The 21,422-nt window shown below is 60.3% G+C and overlaps 1 protein-coding gene across 2 annotated transcripts; it reads left to right on the plus strand.

Moving 5' to 3' along the window:
• The first annotated feature begins 652 nt into the window (after window positions 1-652).
• HAPLN4 (hyaluronan and proteoglycan link protein 4) lies at window positions 653-19,307 on the plus strand. Of its 2 annotated transcripts, none has more exons than XM_037885769.2 (5): window positions 653-1,433; window positions 5,602-5,707; window positions 8,963-9,325; window positions 11,079-11,381; window positions 16,351-19,307. In XM_037885769.2, the coding sequence occupies exons 1-5, from the start codon at window positions 1,431-1,433 to the stop codon at window positions 16,695-16,697; spliced, it is 1,122 nt and encodes a 373-aa protein (XP_037741697.1). In that variant the 5' UTR covers window positions 653-1,430; the 3' UTR covers window positions 16,698-19,307. The 2 variants fall into 2 exon arrangements, with proteins under 2 accessions (XP_037741697.1, XP_043391997.1); XM_043536062.1 differs by lacking the exon at window positions 653-1,433 and adding an exon at window positions 4,690-4,864.
• Window positions 19,308-21,422: the final 2,115 nt, after the last annotated feature.

The following is a 21,422-nucleotide window of genomic DNA, read 5'->3' on the forward strand; positions in this document are numbered from 1 at the left end:
ACAGAGGCTGGGGTGTGATCCCCCCATCCTGTCGCTCATGCCACCGCATGTGGCTGCCCAGCGTGAGCCCCGAATCCCAGGGGCCTACTCCCAGCAGTGGGAGCCACCCCCACACGGGGCCTGCGGCAGTGACATGTGGGGAGCAGGGCGAGGTGTCTGCCCTCAGAAAGGCCCCAGTGCAGCGGCTGAGAAGTGGGGCACGGAGTGAGCAACGCCCGGGGGACTCGGCAGCCAGGCTGCAGGGACGCAGCCCAGCCCGCGCTCAAGGGGCTCCGGCGAAATGCAGCCTTGGCCTGCTGCGTGTTAGCTCCTTCTCCTCTGACCGCTGAATGCCCCTGTCTCCCTGTGACCCCGCGGCACCCCCCGCAGATGAGGATTGAGCCCAGGCCGCCTGACTCCCAGCCCCTGGCTCCTGCCCCTGCAAAATGGCAGCGCAATGCCCCCGGGCCCTTCCCCTGCCCCACCAGTGCCGCAGCCTGGGCAGAAGTGGGTGGGGGGCTCCGGAGAGGCCGTGATCAGTGAGGGGATCATGTCCTCCGCAGCCCGGGAAAGCAGTGGCTGGAGGGGGGGCCACAGCCAGCTCCCCTTGCCCTACTGGGGCAGGGCTCTGGACCCCTTGCAGGTTACAGGGATCCCATCAGCCTGTCTGCTGCCCCCTAGCGGCCACAGCCCGGGACAGCGCGCACCTGCTGCAGGAGGGCAGGTGGGCTGGGGGAGCTGGGCAGCACAGGGAGGAGGGAGCCCTGGGGAAAGAGAAAGAAGGAGCCCAGGGGGCTTGTGGTTAAGGGCCCTGGGCCTGGGTTCAGGAGCTCTGGGTTTCATGCCCAGCTCTGCCACTGGCTCGCTGGGTGATCCTGGGCGAGTCACTGAGTCTCTCTGGGGCTCAGTGCTCCAGCTGTAAAATGGGGTGAATGATCCTTCCTTCGGCTGTCTGGTGCATTCAGGCTGTGGGCTCTATGGGCAGGGACTGTCTCCTGCTGGGTCTGCATAGTGCCCGGCACGAGGGGCCCTGACCGGGGTGGGGGGTCTCGAGGCGCTCCCCTTTTCACTGTAGCAGACCCACCCCATGTCTCCCCCCACGGGCAGAGCATCCTGCTGTCTGCGGCACAGCCCCAGCTGCCAGCTCCCGGCGGTGACCGAGCCCGGCTCCTTTCTCCTTCCCAAGTCTTCCCCCCCCGCCCCCTCCGTCCCTCCCAGCCCATCCGCAGCCGGTAACTGCAGCGGCTCCAGTCCCCCGCCGGCCCCGCTCCTCGCCTCGCTGCGGAACTTTCTCTCCGAGCAGGGACCCGGCGCCCCCCTCGCAGACCCGGCTGGGGGCGGCCCAGGCAGGGGGAAGGAGCCAAGCCCGCGGGCCCCTCGGATGCACCGAGCCCACCTCCGCCAGCCACGGGCTGCCCTGGGCCGGACCCCGCGCGCCCTGCCCCGGGACAATGGTGAGTGCGCCCCGCGGGGTCACCTTGGGCTGGGCGCGGTCTGCGGGGCCGGATCGGAGCCCGGGGGGGGGGGGGAGCGACAGAGAGCAGGACTCGCGGGGGGGACGGGACACAGAGCAGGACTCGCGGGGGGGGGGGGACACAGAGCAGGACTCGCGGGGGGGGGACACAGAGCAGGACTCGCGCGGGGGGGAGGGAAATGGCCTTTGATTCCCCCCCACACACCCCGGACCGATCTGCAGCTGGGGACCGGGCAGCTGAGCAGAGAGAGAGAGGATCGGTCCGTCCGCCCCCCAGACCCGAGCTCAGGGAGCTGCAGATAGAGCCGGTACCACGGCGGGGCCCTGAGCCCGGCGGAACCTGGGTCCCCTCTGCCCAGCTGCTGCCCCTGGATTCAGCTCGTGCACGGGCGCAGCGGCCCCCGGGGGATCGGCCCCCATGCCGCAGGCCGGATTGGGGCCGGCCGGGTACCCCGGGGCACAGCTCCTCCATCCGCTGCAGTGCAGCGCCTTGGCCCCGGCTGTCCCCAGGGGGGCCGGCTGCCGGGACCCCCCTGCCAGCAGCTGCGGAGGGTGTGGGGGGGGTTAGCGGAGCCAGAGGCATAGCAGCTGCCCTGCACCCCACTGACACGCTGCATGCCCAGCCGGCCGGGGGAGCTGGGGCCCGGGGCACCATGCCATCCCAGCCCGCTCTGCTGAGACTGCCCTGGCAGCCCCTGCGGCTGAGACCCGTCAAACTCATTCCGCAGAGAGCAGCTGCCAGCCGGCAGATCTCCCCTGTGGGGCAGAGCGGGGTTTGTGCCAGGAACAAAGGCAAAGCAGCCTTACAGCCTGCCCCAGCCCCCAGCAGCATCTGCAGCCTGACCCCCAGCTCTTCCCTGCTAGGACCCCCGAGCCTAAGGCCAGAAGGGACCCACATGATCCTCCATCCCCGTACCCCACCGGCCGCCCCCACGCCCTGCACCCGGAACCCAACAACTGGACTTAGGCCCCCAGGGGACTAGGCCTCTGTGTGGCAAGGAACAGGAGGGATCCAGGTGCACCAGTGGCCCCCAACCCCCACAATGGCAGGGAAACGGTTAAGTGAGATACACCGAGATAATCCAGGCAAGTGACCCGCACCCCACGCTGCAGAGGAAGGTGACTCCCCCCACCCCAAGGTCCCTGAGACTCTGACCTGGGGAAAATTCCTGCCCGACCCCATACCTGGCCAACGATTAGACCCTGCCTGAGCATGTGGGCCTGAGAGAGAGAATATTCGGTGCCACCTTGTCTTTTTTGTGGCTGGATCCCCCAGCCCCCATGGCTTTGTCCTTCCAGGTGTGGGAACTGAACCCCTGCGTGTTCCTTCTTTCTAAGGGGCACTGCAGATGCCCTGGCTCTGGTTGCCAAGGGCAGAGAGGCAGCTGAGCCACAGGTCCCAGCCTGGAGGGGATGTTTGTGTGTCAGCAAAGTTGCCCCACTCTGCCCCCAAGGCCAGTGCTCTGCTCTGCTGCTCGGGGGCTGGCAATGACCCCGGGCCAAGCGGGCAGGACTCACCAGCATTCCACACCCACATGGCACGCCTGTCGCACAGGTGCAAGTGACTGGGAATCACTCTCCCTTGGCACGGCCTCTTCCCACACAGTTGGAGGGACCCAGGGCTGCACAGGGGAGCGGCCCCCCAGGGGCAGTGGCCATCCTAGGGACGGACCATTCCAACGGGCCATGCTCAGCAAGGGTCGGTCTCCTCTCCTGCCCCAAGACTTGTCCCCTCTCATGTGCCCAGCAGGTTCAGTGCTGGGAGGCTGGGTTCTGCCTTGGCAGCCACAGGGCAGGCTGGGACCTGGGCACCTACACCCCACCCCTTTGCTGGTGAGGTCCCCTTGAACCCTCCATGAGGAAGGGGTCAGTGAGTGCACCACTCCCTCTCCCCTGTGGGTGGCAGGAATAGCCTCCCAACATTACACTGGGCCAGAGGGAGGAATGGGGAATGGCCCTCAACCTTTTCGAGCTGCACTAGGAGCGTGTGTGTGGGCGGGGGGAGCATTCAGGAAGCAGACACTGTAGCCCAGCCCCACGAAAGGAGGGAAGTGAGAGCAATTCCCAAGGAGTCCTGGTCCCAGAAACCACCTGCCAGCTGCTTTCTGTAGCCAGCAGGGCCTAGTGGTCAGAGGAGAGCTGGGTTCTAGCCCAGACTCTGAACGCAGCGGCTGGAAAAGCAGGGGGCTGTGGGTTAGGACTGAGGGTACCAGCAAAGCGGGGTGTGCGGGGGAGCCCACAGCTGGGATAGCAGGGGGCTGCAGGTCAGGATTGAGGGGCACTGGAAGAGCTGGGGCAGGGGGAGAGGGGAGCCCAGGGCTAGGATAGCACCGGGGCTGGGGGTGAGGACTGAAGAGCATCAGCTGAGTTATAATAGCAAGGATTAAAAAATAACAAGAGTTTGGGACTGGCTCGAAACCCTCCTGTTTCAGGACATGTGCTGCCCTCTAGCTAACGGGGGTCAGGAGAGGACTTTCCCTGGGAGCGGGTTGTCCTGTCACTGTAGGGCTTTTACTGGAGCTGCTGGTGACAGGACACTGGCCTGGATGGACCCCATGGTGGATCCAGTGGTTAATCATCACCCTCACTTAAACATTTCCCATCTGAATGGGACACAGGAATCTGAGAATTGCTGCATCGGGACAGTTTAGCAGGGGTTGTGGTGGATTCTCCATCACTGACAATTTTTACGTCAAGATGGGATGTTTTTCTAACAGATCTGATCTAGGAATTACTTCGTGGCAGGTCTCTGGCTTGTGTTATACAGGGGATCAGATGATAGGATCACAATGGTCCCTTTTGGCCTTGGGATCTAGGAACTGATGAATCTCTGTGTAGCCAGGGTGCGGGTCACGGCCCAGGCTGGCTGGGAGAAGGAACACGAACATCTGAGTTTGGGAGCAGCTGATCGGCCCCATCTCATACACAGACTCCAGCTTCCATCCCACCAACTACATCCTCATTCCGAGGAGTGGCCCACGTAGATGCTCAGAGCAAAGGGGGGCAGTTGGGGGCTCAGAGAGCCCCATGGCGCAGCCTCCCTGGGGTGGAGCGGGCAGCCCAGTTCGGTGGAGGAGGCAGCTGGGCACCTTTCCCTCACGCAGTGCAATTAACCGGCTTCAGAAATAACAGTTTCGAGCAAAAGCTGAGCCCCCCTGCTCAGCAGGGCAGGTAATAAGTGCATTAGAGCCAATTTCATCACCTGCTCTTGATTCAATTTGCTTTAATCAGCCGGCGTAATGGTGTATGGCGTTCCGAGCTGGAGACAGCGAGGGGACAGCACCTCCTTTCCCTCGTGTGGGCATCCCCGGCCAAGCAAGGATGGCACGGGCCTGCGCGGCAGTGAGATTCGGGCAGCACTGGCTGGGAGCTAGCTGTGGTACCATGCGCTTGGGGGCCGCCCAGCACCCTGTGAGCACAACCGAAATCTACAGAGTAACTTGGGACGCTGGGACCGGCTGCAGGCTGGGCTGGGAGCCACGTGTCCAGCTGGGCGCAGCCCGCCTCATAACGGTGCCCAGCTGCTGATGGGAGCGGCTGAGTATGTGCAATTCACATGGATGCCACGGGGCACTGTCTGTGCTGCCCTCTGGTGACACTTAAACTGAGTCAGAGGGGGAGTGGTGCCCACCCGCACTGCCCAGCTCCCGGTCTTAAGGCACTTTACAAACATCCATCTCTCTCTCTCCATCCATCCATGGCCATATCTAGCTATCTATCCGTCCACCCTTCTGTTTCTGCATCTGTCAATACCTTGTCATCTGTACCTCTCTGCTGTCTGTCTCTCATACTCTCAATCCGTCTATCCGAATCTCCACCCTCCCTCTCTCTCTTGCACTCACCCCCAGTATCTGCCCCCGTCCCCTTTGCGTACGGGTCACTCACGCTCGATGCCAGGAAAGCCACTGTCCTGGGCGCTTTGGCCTGGGCCTGGTTCTGCCCTAGCCTCGAAGGAGTCCCCGCGGGTTGTGTCACTGTCCAACATCCCTTTGCACAAGGGTCAGCCAATGGAATCTCCACGCCCCCTTTGCTCTTCAACCCTGCTCTGGGGCAGGCCTGTAGGGGGCGCCGGTCTCTCTAGGGCATTAGAGCTCTGAGCCAGGCCTGCCAGCCAGGGGTGAATGGGGGTTTCCTCTTCTCTCTGCTAGATGCAGCCTGTGTGCCGGGCAGCCACCCTGCTGCTTCTCATCGCCGTCCTCTCCTCCCCGCCGGCGCTCAGCGAGAGGGGGCGCAAGAAGGTCATCCACGTGTCAGGTGAGTGAGGGGCTGGCTCAGCCAGCTCCCCCAAGATGGGGTCCCCCCCCACTTTGCTCGCTAAGGAGGTCTCAAGCGTGCCCACCCCAAGGGAATGGTCACCTCAGGGGAAGGGAACAAAAAACGATCCACACAGGGCTGGGAAGGGATGGTTCCAGCCCAGAGACATGGGGAACTGTTGCCATAGAAATATCACCCAAAAGTTTTCCCTGAGGCACCAAATGGGGAAACTGAGGCACCGAGCAGAGTCACATGGCCAGTCAGCGGCAGAGCTGGGAACACAACCCTAAAGTGCCAGTGCCCAGGACTGGCCCCCTGCTCCAGCTCACCTCTCACAACTGCACCTTTAATTCTAAGGGCCTCACTCACTCTCCCCCCTCAGGATAAGACAGGAGGCCGGGGAGGGGAGTGGGGGGCTCTGCACCCAGCACCCTGCAGGTAGATTTGATTTCCACCTGCAAAAGTGTGTAAGACCCTCTTTCCCCTTAAATGGACAGGGCGATTGTCTAGTGCCTCTTGGGCTGGGATGTGGGAGACCCAGTTTCTATTCCTGACCTACTGTGAGACCTTGGCAAGTCACTTCCCTGCTTGGTGCCTCAGTTTCCCCTCCCACCCTTTATGTATTTAGTCTGTAACATGTTTGGGGGCAGGGAGTGTCTCTCACTCTGTGTCTGTGCAGCCTTTGTCTCCTACACAACAGGCCAGCTGAGGTCTCCAGGGGCTACTTGGCTACAGGTACTGGTCTCACTTTATAGGCAGTGTTTCTAAAGGGTGCATACATGAATATGAGATGTTATAAGAATATTACCGACCCAGCGAGTACTTTGTGGGACGGTGATAGGAGCAGTTGGCTGGTACAGGTGGTTCTAAGAACTGGTCCAATTTTAATGAAACCAGATTTTCCCATGAAATTGTATAGTTCTGACAAAATTTCCTTTTGAATGTTTGTTTGTTTTAAACCTGCTTTCAAACTATCGATATTTTCAAAAGGGGAAATTTTGATTTGTCATTTCAGAGTGACTTTGTGTGCAGATATTGACTTTATTTTCTACATCAAACAACAAAACAACAACAATAAAAAACATAAGTTAAACAACAAGCACAAATTAAAAATCATCATTTTAAAAAGGGTCAAAATCAAAATGAAATGTTTCAACTGACCAAACATGAATTTTTTAAAAATTTTCATTTAGTGCAAAAATTCAAAATTTTGGCTTTTGGTCCCAATTTGAGCTGAATTTTTTATTTTTTAAATCTCAACATTTGTCATGAGGTGGAAACCCTTTTCCCAGCCATCTCTGGTTGTGAGCACGTCCTTCGCAGTGTTATAGACGGTTATAAACTACGGTGCCACATAACACTGATCTGTTGGACTCTGACAATCACGTAACCACATATTAAAGCATCTAATCCTCAGTTATTAACCCTTGATAAACTATTTATAAATGAAACCTTCCTATACAGTGTCACCCAGGCAATAATGGCTCTTGGGCAGGTTTTTGCCCCACTACCATTCTGTTGGCAGCGCTGGCACCCAGCTTGGGACCAATGTTCCCTGTAATTTTTGACAGGCCGTGTGCACAAAAAATTTCTTCTGTGCAAATGTTTGTGCTTCTGTGCAAATGTTTGTGCGTGCGGTGTTTCGCCGTGTGTTTAGGATCTGTGTGTGCGTGCACCCGTGTGTGGCTTAGAGGGAACAGTGCTTGGGACTGCATCAGCCAGGCACTGAATCTGCAGTGCAAGTCCCCTGGCGGAACCCCAGCCCGTGGGACCCTGCTTGGGAATGACCTGCCTGCAGGAATGACTCCTGGGAGGGAGGTGGCCGTTAACGCACCCAGCCACCCTGGCTCTGCTGTGTGACAGGCTCCACTGCTGGGAGCGAGCACCTTCCCTCCGCCTTATTATGGGGATGCTGCTTTGCCAATGGGATTGAGCCCTCCAGCAAGCAGTGTCTTTGTTCAGCCTGTCGGATGGGTCCCCTCTCGCTCCCCCTCCCGATTTCTCCATTGTATCACATCTCATTAGAGATCATTCTCATTCTCAACTGGGCCATCTCCTTTGTGCTACCAGGATCGTATCAAGTCCAGAAGGGTTAATAAACTCCCGGTCCCCACCATAGGGCATCAGCAAGGTTTGAACCCAGGACTTCAGCACATGCCTCTGTCTTCTGAGCTAAAAGAGTAACTCCATCAGCAACTAGGAGTAGTAGGCTGTTATACTACAATGGATGAGCTGCAAAAGGCCTCAACCAAGACTGGGCAACCCTCGTGCTGATGCTGCACAGACACAGTGAGAGACAGGCCCTGCCCCAAACTGCTGACAGTCTAAATAGACAAAGGGTGTGAGGTCTGAGGCACAAGGACATTAAGGACCGTGGCCAAGGTCACACAGGGAGTCTGTGGCATAGCTGGGAAATGGACCCAGACTTCTGGAATCGCAGCCTGCTGCCTGCAGCCCAAGCCCAGCCACCTTCTTCATGCCCCTAATGCAGATGCACTCCAATCACTTTAAATCTGGTTCATATCCCTTTAGCGCCATTCAGTGACATTTAATATCGATTTAGTTAAACGGGTGCAATTTCCTAGGATAGCCAAGGCCAGCCGGAGAGCAAGGGAGCGTGATGCAGAGAGACATGGAGTCAGAGAGTCCCAGACGAGCGGTGGAGGGAGCATGAATCACCTTGTTTTCTTCCCCAATAAAAAGGAAGCTTTATTTCCTCTCTCTGGAAATTTGAGGTGCATTTGCAGGGGTGGATTCGTTCTTCCAAACCCCCCGACCCCCCAGTATCCATTAAGGAGCTGAATCGCTAACAATGGACACAAGCTTTTCCTAAGGTTGGGTCCGTTTGTCTCTGGTCACCTCTCTAAGGGCTGCCTGGCCGTGTGACAGATGGACACCCTCCACGAACGTTTAGCCGTCACATAATAACCTTCCCCCAGCGCTGCAGGCCATCCTAGGGCAGACAGCTCCCAACACGCGTGTTCGTGTCCTCATGTGACATGGAGAAGCGGCAGCTTTCTTATTTCCAAGCAACCCAGGAGGTTGAGATGGAAAAGCCCAGTCGGATCATCCAGCCCTTCTCCCAGCCAGTGTGTGAAACTCACACCCCGGAACGTTAGCAGAAGAGTTTTGTATTTTTGGGTCCCTGGTTGGTTTGCGGTTTGGTGCAGCGGGGCAGGGCAGAGGGTGGTGTGCTGGCTGGAGGAGGGGTGTGTGCCCTCCAAAGCCACCGCTAGCCTTTGTGTCTATGTGCAGAGGATGAGAGCGGGGCCGTGGTCGTCCAGACGGCGCCTGGGAAGGTGGTCACCCACCGGGGCGGGACCATCCTCCTTCCCTGCCGGTACCACTATGACACGTCAGCCCACGACCCCGCCGAGATCCGCCTCAAGTGGACCAAAGTGATGGACCCGATGTCTTTCGTGGACGTCTTCGTGGCCATGGGGAAGGAGCGCAGGTCTTTTGGGAGCTACCGGGGGCGCACGGCGCTGCAGGAGGATGGGACAGGGGACGCCTCCCTCATCATCCGCAATGTCACCCTGCAGGACTACGGGCAGTATGAGTGCGAGGTCACCAATGAGCTGGAGGACGACACAGGCATGGTGAAGCTGGATCTGGAAGGTAAAGGGAATCCCGGAGACACTAGCAGGGCCGCATTCTCTGGGGGCCTGCGAGCCCCAGGCTGCATTGCACACCCAGTTTTGTGTGCGCCGTTTTGCACGCACGCATGGCCTGACCACCCAGCATGTGCTCATAAATCCTGTTCGCCAAAGCTCTGAACTGCAGCGCCCGGCTACCGTATGGAGACAAAACGACCGTGCACACCCACTTAGGCCACGTCTACGCTACCACTCATGTTGGCAAAACATAATTAGCAGTGCAGCTGTGGGCTTGCTAGCGTAGGCCTGGCCTGAGCGTCTGGTTTTGCAAATTTTACTCCCGCTGACATAGCGCCGTTTACCCCGGCGCTAAGGTGGGTGTAATTTAGGTCGCTCAGGGGTGTGGATTATGCACGCTCCTGAATGAGGTAAATTATACTGGAGTAACCTGTAGTGTAGACAAGGTCCCGGTGCGGCGTCCATGCAATCAGAACCCGGAGTGGCGGCACATGTCCAAGCGAGGTCATTAGCATACACCTTGTGTCTGAGGTTCTCAAAGCATTGCTGCAAACAATCCCTCAGCCTGGGGAGGGAGGAATCACCCTCTCTTTGCAGCCAGCCAGCCGGAGAGATACGTGACTTGGCCAAGGTCAGAGAGAATGACACGGCCAGGAATAGAACCCAGGAGTCCTGACTGCCCCGTCCTTTGCTCTAACCACTAGATTTCACTGCCCCCAGGCGGCCAGACTCCCTTCTGCCCTGCTGTAATCACTGCCACACTTGGTTTGCTTTCCTCAGAGCTCATCCACGTCGCTTCAGGCTGGCTAATGCTGGATCGGCGGGAGGGTGATGTGAATGAGCGTGGGAGGACAGCTCGACCTGGAGCATGCCTCTCTATCACCTCGCTCTGCGGCCTGGCAGAACCCGGGCCCCGGCTCCGGGCAAGGTGGCGGAGGAGCCGATGCCTGGGGTGGCAGGGTTGAGAGATGCATCCGTCACTCTGAGCTGCGGTGCCGCTCACCTTGTCCTACTTTCTTTTCAAAAGCAAGCGTTACGTGCCCGTGCCGGAGCAAAACCCAGCAGCTGCCAGGGCAGATAAGTCCCATCACCCGCACCGTGCCTGCCACCCGGACAGCAGCCCCACGGCTGGCGTCGGCTGGTATTAGGCTCAAGCTTTGGGTGAAAGTTCAGGCGGTTCCTATTTTACACAGGGGGGCAGGTCTCCCCGGGGTTAGAGCAGGGTGCAGGGACAGATGGGCACTGGGAGGAGAACGTGGTCATGTGACTAGAGCAGAGGACAGGGAGCCAGGCCACCTGGGTCCTAGATCCAGCTCTGGGAGGGGAGTGGGGGCTAGTGGTGAGAGAAGAGGGGCGGGGTAACGAGAGTTAGGAGTCTTAAGTTCTCTTCCTGATTCTGCAAGGAGGTGTGGGCTGGAGGTTGGCTCACAGGATCAGGAGGCAGGAGGCCAGGCTTCCCCTGCCAGCCCCGGAACAGACCATTGGTCTCTCTAGCCTGGTATCCCTCCTCCAGCAGCGGCCAATAACTGATGCTTCGGGGGGAAGGGGGGGGGACCCGTAATACACTTGAGAAATTGTAAAGTAATGTCCTTGAGGAGGTGGGGGGAGAAATCCCTTCCTGACCCCTTCAGTGCACAGCGAGGGCCCTGAAGCCTCAGAGCCAACAGCCCTTCCCCCACCCCCCGCGCAGCTCCCCATTCGGCGATTGCTGTAGGACCCCCCAGCCAGCGCTTTGCTCTGCTTGCGTGTCCCTGTAGGAGTGATCTTCCCGTACCACCCGCGCCTTGGCCGCTACACCCTCAACTTCCAGGAGGCCCAGGAGGCGTGTCTGGCCCAGGACGGCATCCTGGCCTCCTACGACCAGCTGCACAAGGCCTGGGTGGAGGGCATGGACTGGTGCAACGCCGGCTGGCTGGAGGATGGCTCCGTGCAGTACCCCATCTCCAGGCCCCGAGACGAGTGCGGCCGCAAAGACACCCCCGTCGGGGTCAGGAGCTACGGGTACCGGCACAAGGAGGACGAGCGCTACGACGCCTTCTGCTTCACGTCCAACCTGAACGGTAACAGCCCCCTTCCCTCTGTGGGGCAGGGCCAAGGGGGCAGGTGCTGAGAGACGCGGGGCAGCTGCACAGGCAGCGCAGCCGGGCCTGGAGCACGCTGAATGCTCAGCAAGAACGTAATACTTAGCGCACGTTGGGTTAGCAGAGCGGGTCACGGTCATTATCCTCGCTTTGCAAAGGGGGAAACTGAGGCACATCGTGTGGGGCGGGGGGGAAGGGAGTGACCTGCACAGGGTCACACAGGCAGCTGTGGGAGAGCCAACTCCCCAGCCTAGTGCTTTGCCTAACAAGCCGTGCTCCTTGATGCTGTGTTTTCTTACCTCCCCCCCCCGGCTTCAACTCAGGTGCCCCATTCTACTAGGGGCTCATCCTGCCGCGTCTCAGTGCCGTACAGCCGGGCACTAAGCTGTGTGACTCACATCTGTCACATGGGATTTGGTCTCTCTCCCCTCCCCAACGGGGGGATTGTGCACACCAGGGGGGGCTTTGGGATCTCTAGAGGTCTGCACTGCTGTGTTTGTGTTGGAGAAAGCAGGGCAGAGCACCACCTGGAGTGGTGGGCTGGTTTGGGATGGCCCCTTGTTCCTGTGGGAGTTCATCCTGCCGCTTGGGACTGACCCCTGAGGAAGTTCTGGCCCCTGCCCAGACGAGCATTACCCTTGTGGCAGAGAGTTCCACAGGGCCTGATGAACGGAGCTGCCGGCCACCATCCCCTTCCTGGAGCTTGAGGCTCTTTTCTTCCCTTGCTGAGAAGGCCTGAGCCCTTGAACATGACCCCTCTGTGGGCTACGGTCGCTCAGCACTACTTTCTAAGCGGATCCCCCTCCCCGCCTGGGATTGGGAGGCTCCCCTCCCTGCTGGTGCGTGCCCCGCGCGTCCCCTGGGGGCACGGAGCTGGTGGAGCTGCAGGGAGGTCTCATCAATGGGCCGCTGTCGCCCCTCAGCACGGGCATGCTGATCCTGCTCTGGGGAGAGCAGAACTCCTCCTTTAGGCCATGCGTCTCTCCCTGCCAGCCCCCCCGCCCCACCAAATCCCAGCCCCCCAGAGCAGCAGCTGTTCTCTGTCCCACCCAGGCGCTGAAGGAACAGGCTGCATTCCCAGATCACAGGACGCTGAATGGGGAAGAGAACGGCCCATCCCGGACCCTGGGCAATAGCCCTGGCCTCAGTGGGTTTTGGCCCTTTAATTTTATTTATTCCTAGCCTAGCCTTGGCATCATCCCCTCCTTCTCCTCCCCCCTACTCCAATCCAGCAGGTTTCAACCTTGTTTCATTTGCAGACCCCTAAAACGTTTCAAATGCTGGTGCGGACCCCTTTGGAAATCTCAGATACAGTCTGAAGACCCCCAATCCACAGGCTGAAAGCCAGTGGCCCAGCCCATCACCCAAAGACTCCAACAGCCCGAAATGCTAGGGAAAGGGGTAGAGGGCTGAGGCCCCAGGGAATTTAAACACTCTGTACCTGGCTGCAGCCCCCGGAGCTCAGGTGCGGCTGGTGGCGTCCTCCCTCCCTATTAGCCCAGGGTGATTGGTTGCTGAACATGCCTGGTTCATTGCCTTGGGATTACTGGGAGTTAATTAGGCACTAAAGCACCTGAGTGAGTGAGCACACTGGGTGGTTACAGCTCTCCTGGGCCTTTTATGCCTTTAATAGTCACGGCCACTGCTGAGGGGTGGAAGTGGAGGGCACGGATTAAAAGAAGGGGTGGGAGGGTAAGGAGCCAGGAATGCCAGCACCCCCCAAGCGTGGGTCAGCCCACGCTGCCTCTGAGCCCCTGCGCTGCCCCGGTCCCGGCGCACAGACTGTGGGATCGGGCCTAGATCCTCAAAGCAGAATTGAACCTACCCATTGGACTATGCTGCCTCCCTGGGCAGTGGCGTGGGGATCGGCTCAGAACTGAGGCAGCTCATCACCTGAATGGTGCAGCCCTCTGCACTCTACCCCCGTCCCCTGCTGTGGATCAGTGTCACACGATGGCTTTTAAGCACCCAAAGGCTTCCCAGGGCTCCTTCCCCCCCTGCCCCCCAGCCATTGATCTGGGCCCCTCAGCTGCTGGGGTCTCGCCCTGCCTGCCCTCGGTGCTGCGTCCTGTGGAAGTCAGTGAGTTCACTCGGCTCTCCCTGGGGCGGAGCGGGGCGGGGCAGGGGAGGGGTTGCTGTCAGGGCAGCCCCATGGCTCCCCCTGCCCCTCAGCCTTGAGTCAACCCCCCCCCATCCTGGCCCCAGGAAGCACCAGCTATTATTGCTAAGGGGATTGTTTGTATCCACCCCCTGCCACCTAAGGGAGGAGGGAACAGCAAAGGGGTCCCTGCTGACACGAGCTAGGCAGTGCTCAGCCTCTGGGCAGGGTGCTTTGGAGAGAAGAGACCCTTCCACCCCCCCCGCCCCCCCCCCCCCAGCTCTCTGTAGCAATGACAGAAGGAGCCCAGGGGTCTCCGGTGGGACCAGGAGATATGAACACGATGTTGGTGGGAGGTGCCCCGAGTCCCAAATCCTCTCTGTACCCACACGAGAGGGCGGGATGCCGCAGCAAAAGCCTCTCCCCTCCCCACGCCCCCGTCTCGCCTTTGGGGGTTCTGTCCCTGTGGCCTGCTCAGCCCTCGGCCTCTCCGCTCAGCTTGCCAATGAGGGGGCCCAACTGCCAGGGAGCCCCAGCGGGAAGTGGCTGAGATCCTCCCAACTCATCTCACAGCTGGAGCTGGAGCATGGCACTCCGCCTGCCGTCCCCAGCCCCGGCCTTCTCTTTCTCTCTCTGTTAAAGGTGACGGGGGTTTTAAGCTGTCGGTCCCCTTCTCCGCACAGAGGAAGGAATCCCAGCTGGGATTTGGGGCTGGGCTAACAGCAGGAGGGAGTGAACCCGAGGGCTCTCGCTTCCAACGGCTCTGGTGCTGCTAAGTGGCGAAGAGGGAGGTGTCTCTTGGTATCTTTTAACGATGGCTTTTATTGCCAGGACAGCTTGATGGCTGCCACATAAATCTCCCCCCTTAGCGCTGGCTTATTTCGCCGTCGTGGTGTGTGGCTGCTGGGCGCGATGGCAGCCCCCCCCCGCCCCCCCGGCGAAGCGCTGGGGACTGCATGTCAGCAGCCTTCGCCACTCGCTCAGGCTCTGAAAAGCCCAGCCTCCATCGGGGCTTCCTGACGGGCCAGAGCCGGGGACTAGGGGGCTGTTTCGCTGGCCTGTGTGCGGTGAGTTTGATGAGCCTCAGCCAAGCTCCTCATGCAGGGGAGTCCACCCCACTACAGCCAGTGGTCTCGGGGTGGGGGGTGCCTCCCTGCTCGAGCCCACGCTGTATCCACCCCCTTTCATCAGGAATTGAACCCCCGGCCCCTGCCCCTCCAAGGCACTGAGGGACAAGAGCGGCTGTCCCTCCCCCTCCTTTTGCAAAGCCACCCCCAGCCCTCACAAATCCCAGAAGGACTCAAGGCAGACAGAGCCGCCCCACACCTTGGGGGGGGGAACCTCTCCCCCAGGGCAACAGCGGGAGAAGCACCAGCATGTCCACCATCGCCTGACTCTTCAGAGCGGCTCGGGGTGACGTGGTGGCACAGATGCGGGTGCCGTTTACACTAGCTCCCGCTGTCAGCGGCACTGGCTTTAATGCAAAGAGGCGAGGTTTCCGCGATGGACAAGGTCCTTTGTGCTGTAATTCCTGCCTCCCCGGGGCAGAAACAGGGGAAGGAGAAGCAGGTAATTACAACGGAGAGAGGCACAGATGATGGATGAAGCCAGGGCTACACAAGACAAATCTGAGCTAGAGGGGCTGTCCCTGTGCGTAAATTACAGTACTCTTTGGCTGGCAGGGCCGGGGGCGGGGGGGGGAGGGAGGTGGAATGCGGAAGAGGGGGCTCTGCGGATGTTTATTTAATCATGGCAGGCGGGATAAATAGCGGATGTAATAGCTATGGGGACTCATCACCGGACGCAGCGCTGCATCCCCCATCAATCTCGATGTGTCTAGGAATTAATTTCCAGGAGCTGCCTTTATTCCTCTGCAGCCAGGCTGGCTCAGCGTTCCCCTGTTCGCTCCTCACCTCTGGCTGATGAAGGCCTAGCCCTGCCTGTGTGCCCCTCCCATCCGGCTGGGACTGGTAGGGCTCCTTTGCCAGTTTGCCCTTGGGCGGAGGGATCGGGAGAGGCAGTGTGGCATGGCTGGATCCCAAAGCCGGGGGGGAGCCAAGCTGCACCAGTGTCCTGTGGGGCAGAGAGGGGACCAGGCTCGGGTGTCCTGGCTGCAAAGGGGATTCTTTCTCAAGGCTGCTGGACACAGATCCACCCTGGGGTCCTCTTGGACTCCTCGGCTCCCTTGTGCTCCTAAGTGTCTATAGCTCATGGACCCAGGGGGCGTGGGAGAGATCCTAATTCAACATCCCAGTGGGGCTGGAGCTCTGTCCTGGCCTCAGCTGCCGCGGCCCCCAGCACAGGGGATGTTGGCAACGAAGCCACAAATCCTGCTCCCTCCCGGTCTCTGAGACCCATGGCTAACGGGGGCTAGTCGCTGCCTTGACATGACCCTGCACGGCACCGTCCCTTGCTTTCTTTCTTCCAACAGATGCTAGACAGGGCCGTTCAAGCCCCTCGAGCGGCCACGTCCCCCTGCTAGGTCTGAGACCCGCCCTGGCGTCTTTGGTCATGGAGAGGCCGATCCTGGAGCTAGACGTGTAACTAGTCCCTCCTGGCTGCGCTCACGCTTCATGCCATGGTGACAATGACAGGGTCCCATGGCGGGGACCCCTCCCACCAGTTACAGGCATGATCCACAGAGGTGCCAAGCACCCGTGGTTCCCCCAGAAGCCAATGGGAGCTGTGGGTGCCAGGCCTTATGGGCTTAAGTCCTGCCCACTGTACGTGGCTGATGCCCCGGGCCCGGCATGGCCAGTCTCGGGCCTGGTGCCCTGCACCTCTTGGCGAGGGGGAGGGGAGGGGGGAAGCTCCATCCCTTTAACCCAGCTCCTTCTCTTCCCCCTCCAGGCAAAGTTTACTTCCTGAAGACCTACGGCAAGGTGAGCTACCCTGAGGCCCTCCAGGCCTGCAAGAAGAACGGCGCCAGGGTGGCCAAGGTGGGCCAGCTCTACGCTGCCTGGAAGATCCAGCTGCTGGACAAGTGTGAGGCGGGCTGGGTGGAGGATGGCAGCATCCGCTACCCCATCGTCAACCCCCGGGCACGCTGCGGGGGCCGGGAGCCCGGCGTCCGCAACTTGGGCTTCCCGGACAAGAAGTACAAGCTCTTCGGGGTCTACTGCTACAAGAAGGCCAGCGAAGGGCCCCCCAAGGACGGCAGGGAGGAGCCGGGCAAGTGGAGGCCTCTCCAGGTATAAGAGGCAGCCATGGCCGCTCTGCTGGGGACAGAACTGCTCTTGCAACCATCAGACAAACGCCGCAGCTGGAGAGCTGCTACCATAGTAATTCCCCCCCACCCTCCCATCCCTTCTCACCTGGAGCCGGCTGAGCCAGGACCGTGGTACTGGCCACCGAGCCCCAGGGACCGGGCATTTCTTGGTAACAGCATCACAGGAAACAGAAGGGAACCCCCCCCCCATCCCTTTCCATAGCAGGTGGGGACGGTCCCACGGCATGGCAGGCTAGGGAGGGGGTCTGTGGTAGAGAAGGGAAGAGGGCTGGAGGGGGGACCATGCCAGCTTCAATTCACTTGCTTTCTCCTGCAAACGGACATCCAGACTCTGCACTCGTAGGGGCCGCTCCGGCCACGCTCCGGTGCAGCCGCTGCCCCCCTCGCTAACCCAACCTCCGGATTCCTTCTTGGCTTCACGCTGCTGTGGCTAGCGCTTGGAATCTAGTTTTTAGGCCTTTCTCTGCTTGCAGAGGGGGCAGGGCCGGGCTGCCGCCCCTGCAGCTTCCCCAGGATCCCCCATGCCAATGCCACGCTCCTGCCTGGGGCTGGGGGCTGTTCAGATGTGGTGCACACCCGCAGCGCTAGGGTGGGTCCTGCTGAACCGGACAGGCCTTGGGCCCTGCTCCTCCGATGACTGCGGAGGATGGAAACTCAGAGGGGGCGTAAATGGGAGTGTAGTTCTCGCCCCACGCATGGGGGGCGGATGCTCAGAAGATTAATGCCCTGGATGGGGAGCGGGTGGATGATGCAAAGCGTCCGCTTGGGATGGCACCGCCCTGTGCAGTTCACGGCCCACGCGCTCCCTGTCAGTGCTTCAGCTAACGGCACTGGAGCAAAATCAACAGCGTCCCCCTGCCCGCAGCGCTGCGAAGAGAAGCAAGCGTGAGGGTGTCGGAAGAGGCCAGCTGCTCCCCTTGCTCCCCGGGATCTGCGCAGCTCAGCACGGGTCCTGCTGACAAAGCTCCCTAAGGGACCAGACGGCGCATACTCAGCACTAGGTTCAATGCAAAGCCCTTGAAACACCCATGGAAAGGCCTATGCTCCCTGAATGTACCCTGCGCAGGAGGGACAGGAAAGCAGGCACGTTGAGAGCTGGACTCACTAACGTAAGCTTTTCTAGAGCAAAAACCCTTTGAGGTACATGTAAAACATCTGGCTGAATAATCCCATCTGTGGAGTTTAGTTTAACGTTGTAACATAGCCATGCAGGATCTATGCCATGCTCAAGCAGCTGATCTAACTTTACAGGGACAGAACTCTGACCCACCCCCTTCGAAAACACACTTTGAGCTGAAGGAGAATCCCCTTAGCGCTATACAGTACAGGGCATATGGTACTCAGTGGTACAGCTCAGATTCCATCTGTGGGCGGTCGTGGTTCCCCACCCACACCAGCCTGTTCATTACGATAGGTGGGGTGAATCACCTTGCCACAGCACATGAAGCTAGGCACGATGGGAAAGCAGGAATCTGGCAAATCGGGCGTGGTTAAGCTCAAACAGGCACTGACCACTGCAGTAGGAAATTGGTGTGTGGGTGCTTTGCCGTGAGCTGCAGTGTCCAGGGCTCGCCCAGGGCTGATGATTGCTGCTGTCCCTTAAACAATCAAAGCGCAGGTGGGGTTTTCCCCCCTCCCGGGCAAAGAAAAAAGTGACCGGATTTTTCAGTCTCCACAGTGCTGTCCTAAGAGATCCCCAGCCAGGGCCCCCCCGTGATAGTCCCCTGAGAAAGGGGGGCTACTCTGTGGAGTCAGGGCGACCGATGGGGATTAATACAGCATCGTGATATAGGGCCCGATCCTGAGTGCCCTCAGCCGCCACTGAAATCAGCACCACACAGGATGGGCTCGGCATGGGAGAGAAATCTAGTGAGGGGGAGGAGCCAGGGGAAAGGGGAGGAGCCAGGGAAAGGGGGCAGGGATTTGGCTTCCCCCAGCCCTGCAGATGCGCGTTGCCTCCCAGGCCAGGGCAAGTGCAGGGGGTCGGCCGTGGTCACCCCGGTGGCTCGCAGTGTGTTTCCCTGCTCGAGGCACAGAGCCCGTACCGCTGGCTAGGGCTATCTCCCCGCCCCCGATGCATGCAGTCCGTGTGCCGCCTCCCGCTCTCGCTACAACGCTGCGTCGCTCCGAGACGCCGTGCCTGCCTTCGTTTTCAGCTGCATGCGTGGCCGGGCGAGGGACACCACCCGCGACAGGGGAGGGAGCTCCGGGTCCCTCTGCTCTGAGTGGAGCAGCAGAGCTGACCAAGGTCTCCGTTCCCGCGACTTAGGGCCAGACGGCAACTGGGACGGGCCTGCAGGAGGCTCTCAGAGCCAGAGGTCACAAATGGGCTCCCCAGATCCACTGGGGCTTCCCTTCTGGCCAGTGAGGGGTCGGTTGTGGTCGGGGAGCTAATGAAATAAAGGCTTGGCGGTTGATTGAGACTGAACTGTGGACTCATGTCTCTGTACCTGGCTCTCCGGCTCCTGGGTCTCTCAGGCAGGGCCTGGCTCCAGTCGAACTTCCTGGCTAATAGGAACAAGGCACATTGATGTGCAAGGTGCTGCACGATGCGCAGGAGAAACAAACATGCCGCGGCTCTGGGGTGAAGCGCAGACGCTGTTTAATGGTGCGGGGATGGGGTGGGGGGGGGTTGAGAGCCAGTTCAAGCTGCGGTGGGAAAGAGGGAGGGAGGTGGGACCCGCGCTCCTGCTCCTCCGGGATCGCTCGGGAACACAAGGTGGAGGGGCTCTGAGAGGGGGCTGCATTAGCAGCACCGTGCCCCCCAGAGCATGTGGGTCAGCGCCCACTTGAGGGGGGGCAAGCTCAGCCCAGATCAGTCACTCACCCTGGAGCTCTCTTCCCCCAGCCCTGCCCCTGCCTGGCCGGAGGTGGCTGGTGGCAGGATGGGTGTGGCCCCCAGTTGGGCCTGCTCAGTGCAGGACCGGGAGCTCCTCTCCCACTTTGCAGCCTGGGGGCCCGTCAGGCAGCATTCAGTGAGCCACCAGCTTTGTTTAAACTTCGGGCAACCGGGGATTCCCCGGGGCCAGCCACCCTGCTGGGGGAACCTGCAGCCAAACCAGCGCCGCTCCCTCTCCCTCTCCCCGGCCCTGCCTCTGCTCTCGCGTCTCTGGGTCGCTCTGCCAGCGCCGGGAAGGCCGGGAGCGGGCCTGGCATCGCTGCCCTCTGCCGCAGAACCCGCGTGTCATCAGCACAGCCGGGAGAGCGCCAAATGCAAGCGAGGCGGGGAGCTAATTTGCATGATTGCAGCTAATTTGCATAATTGGCCCGGTGGGGGGTTGCTGGGCGAGTTTGCTCCCACTGCATAGGGTGTGTCAGGGGAGTCCACAAGCCAGTGCAGCATTCTGGGGGCTCCCTAGGAGTGTGGCGCCCCCACGGTGGCTTATTTGCATAATTTATGCTGCAGGAAATGCCCCTACAGCTGAGCCATTGATGACAAGCCGGGACTGCTGGGCCGGGCTGCATGGGGGGTGCCTGCTCTCAGCAAAATTCACATGGGCTGATCCGGTTAAACTGCTCACCAACGGGGTAGGGGGCCTCTGAGCCAAGACAGCGCAGGGGGCTGAGAGGGGGTGAGCGCACCCCAGCCCCTTGGCTCTCCAGGCGCTCTCCCCTCCCCCGCCATGGAGGCTGAACCATGACCCCTCAATCAGGATGGGGAATTGGGGTTCCGGTTTGCTGCATTATAGAGATATGGGTCTGACCCCAAGCTCTGATCTGGACCCAGCCTAGTCCAGGAGGGAGGTTCAGGCCCACAGCGAGAAGATCCCAGCTGCCAGCAAGTGTGGCAGGGTCCGCTCCCCTCCTCTGGTCTGGTCCTGGTGCGCCAGATCCTAAGCAGGTACCACAGGCCCTTGGCAGCCTCTAGCGACAGGCGTTAGTCCAGTCTCTGGCCCTGGTGGGCTCTGGAGCATAGAGGGCTGGCTGTCAGGAGTGATTCTCCCCATCCCTCTGCAACAGGCAGCTGCCGGGATAGCTGGGCATGTCAGGCTGGTAGCGCCTGCCGGCGCCTCTGAGGGCCTGTTTGCAGCCACGAGGTGGCCTCTGGAAAACGCAGACTTTGCCTGAGTGTGCCGAGCACGGCTCCCGGTGAGTGGCTTCCCGGCCCGCCCGTCGTTCCCAGGGCTTTGCCGGAGGGCAGCGGGGCTAAGCAGATATCGTACATGCTGTCAGTAGCAGTGTCAGGATCCGGCTGGGCAGGGATCAAGCTTCCACATGCTGCTCCTGGCTGCAGCCCTGGGCGCTAACCCCCACAGGGGCACCCAGGGCTGCGAAGGGGAGTCGAGCAGCTTCGCGAAAGGTTCGTGTCGCTCCCATTGTGAGTGTCTGTGAGCGTGTGCACGTGTGACCTGCTGAGCTGTCAGGCGAGCCCCAGAGCTGCCGCAGGAATTGCTCCGCCAGGATGACTTGCAGATGGTGGAAGATACCCCATGGGCAGCCCCGCTGGCTGATGCCACAGGATGGGGATAGCCAGAGTGCAGATTCCACCCACTCCCCATGCCCCATCCCAGCAGGGGGGGCAGTGAGTTGCAGATGGGCTGGGTCTCAGTGCGGGGGGGACCTGGCCATGTGGAAAGGGACCAGGACCCATCAGACAGCCGCAGCGGCGGGTCACCATCCCGGGCTGGGTTGGAACCAGTCACTGAGAGGCGAAAAGCCTAGCAGCCCTTTCCACCCCCTCTGGGTCAGGTCC

This window comes from Chelonia mydas, chromosome 25, assembly GCF_015237465.2.
Source record: "Chelonia mydas isolate rCheMyd1 chromosome 25, rCheMyd1.pri.v2, whole genome shotgun sequence".
Classification (NCBI taxonomy): Eukaryota; Metazoa; Chordata; order Testudines; family Cheloniidae; genus Chelonia; species Chelonia mydas.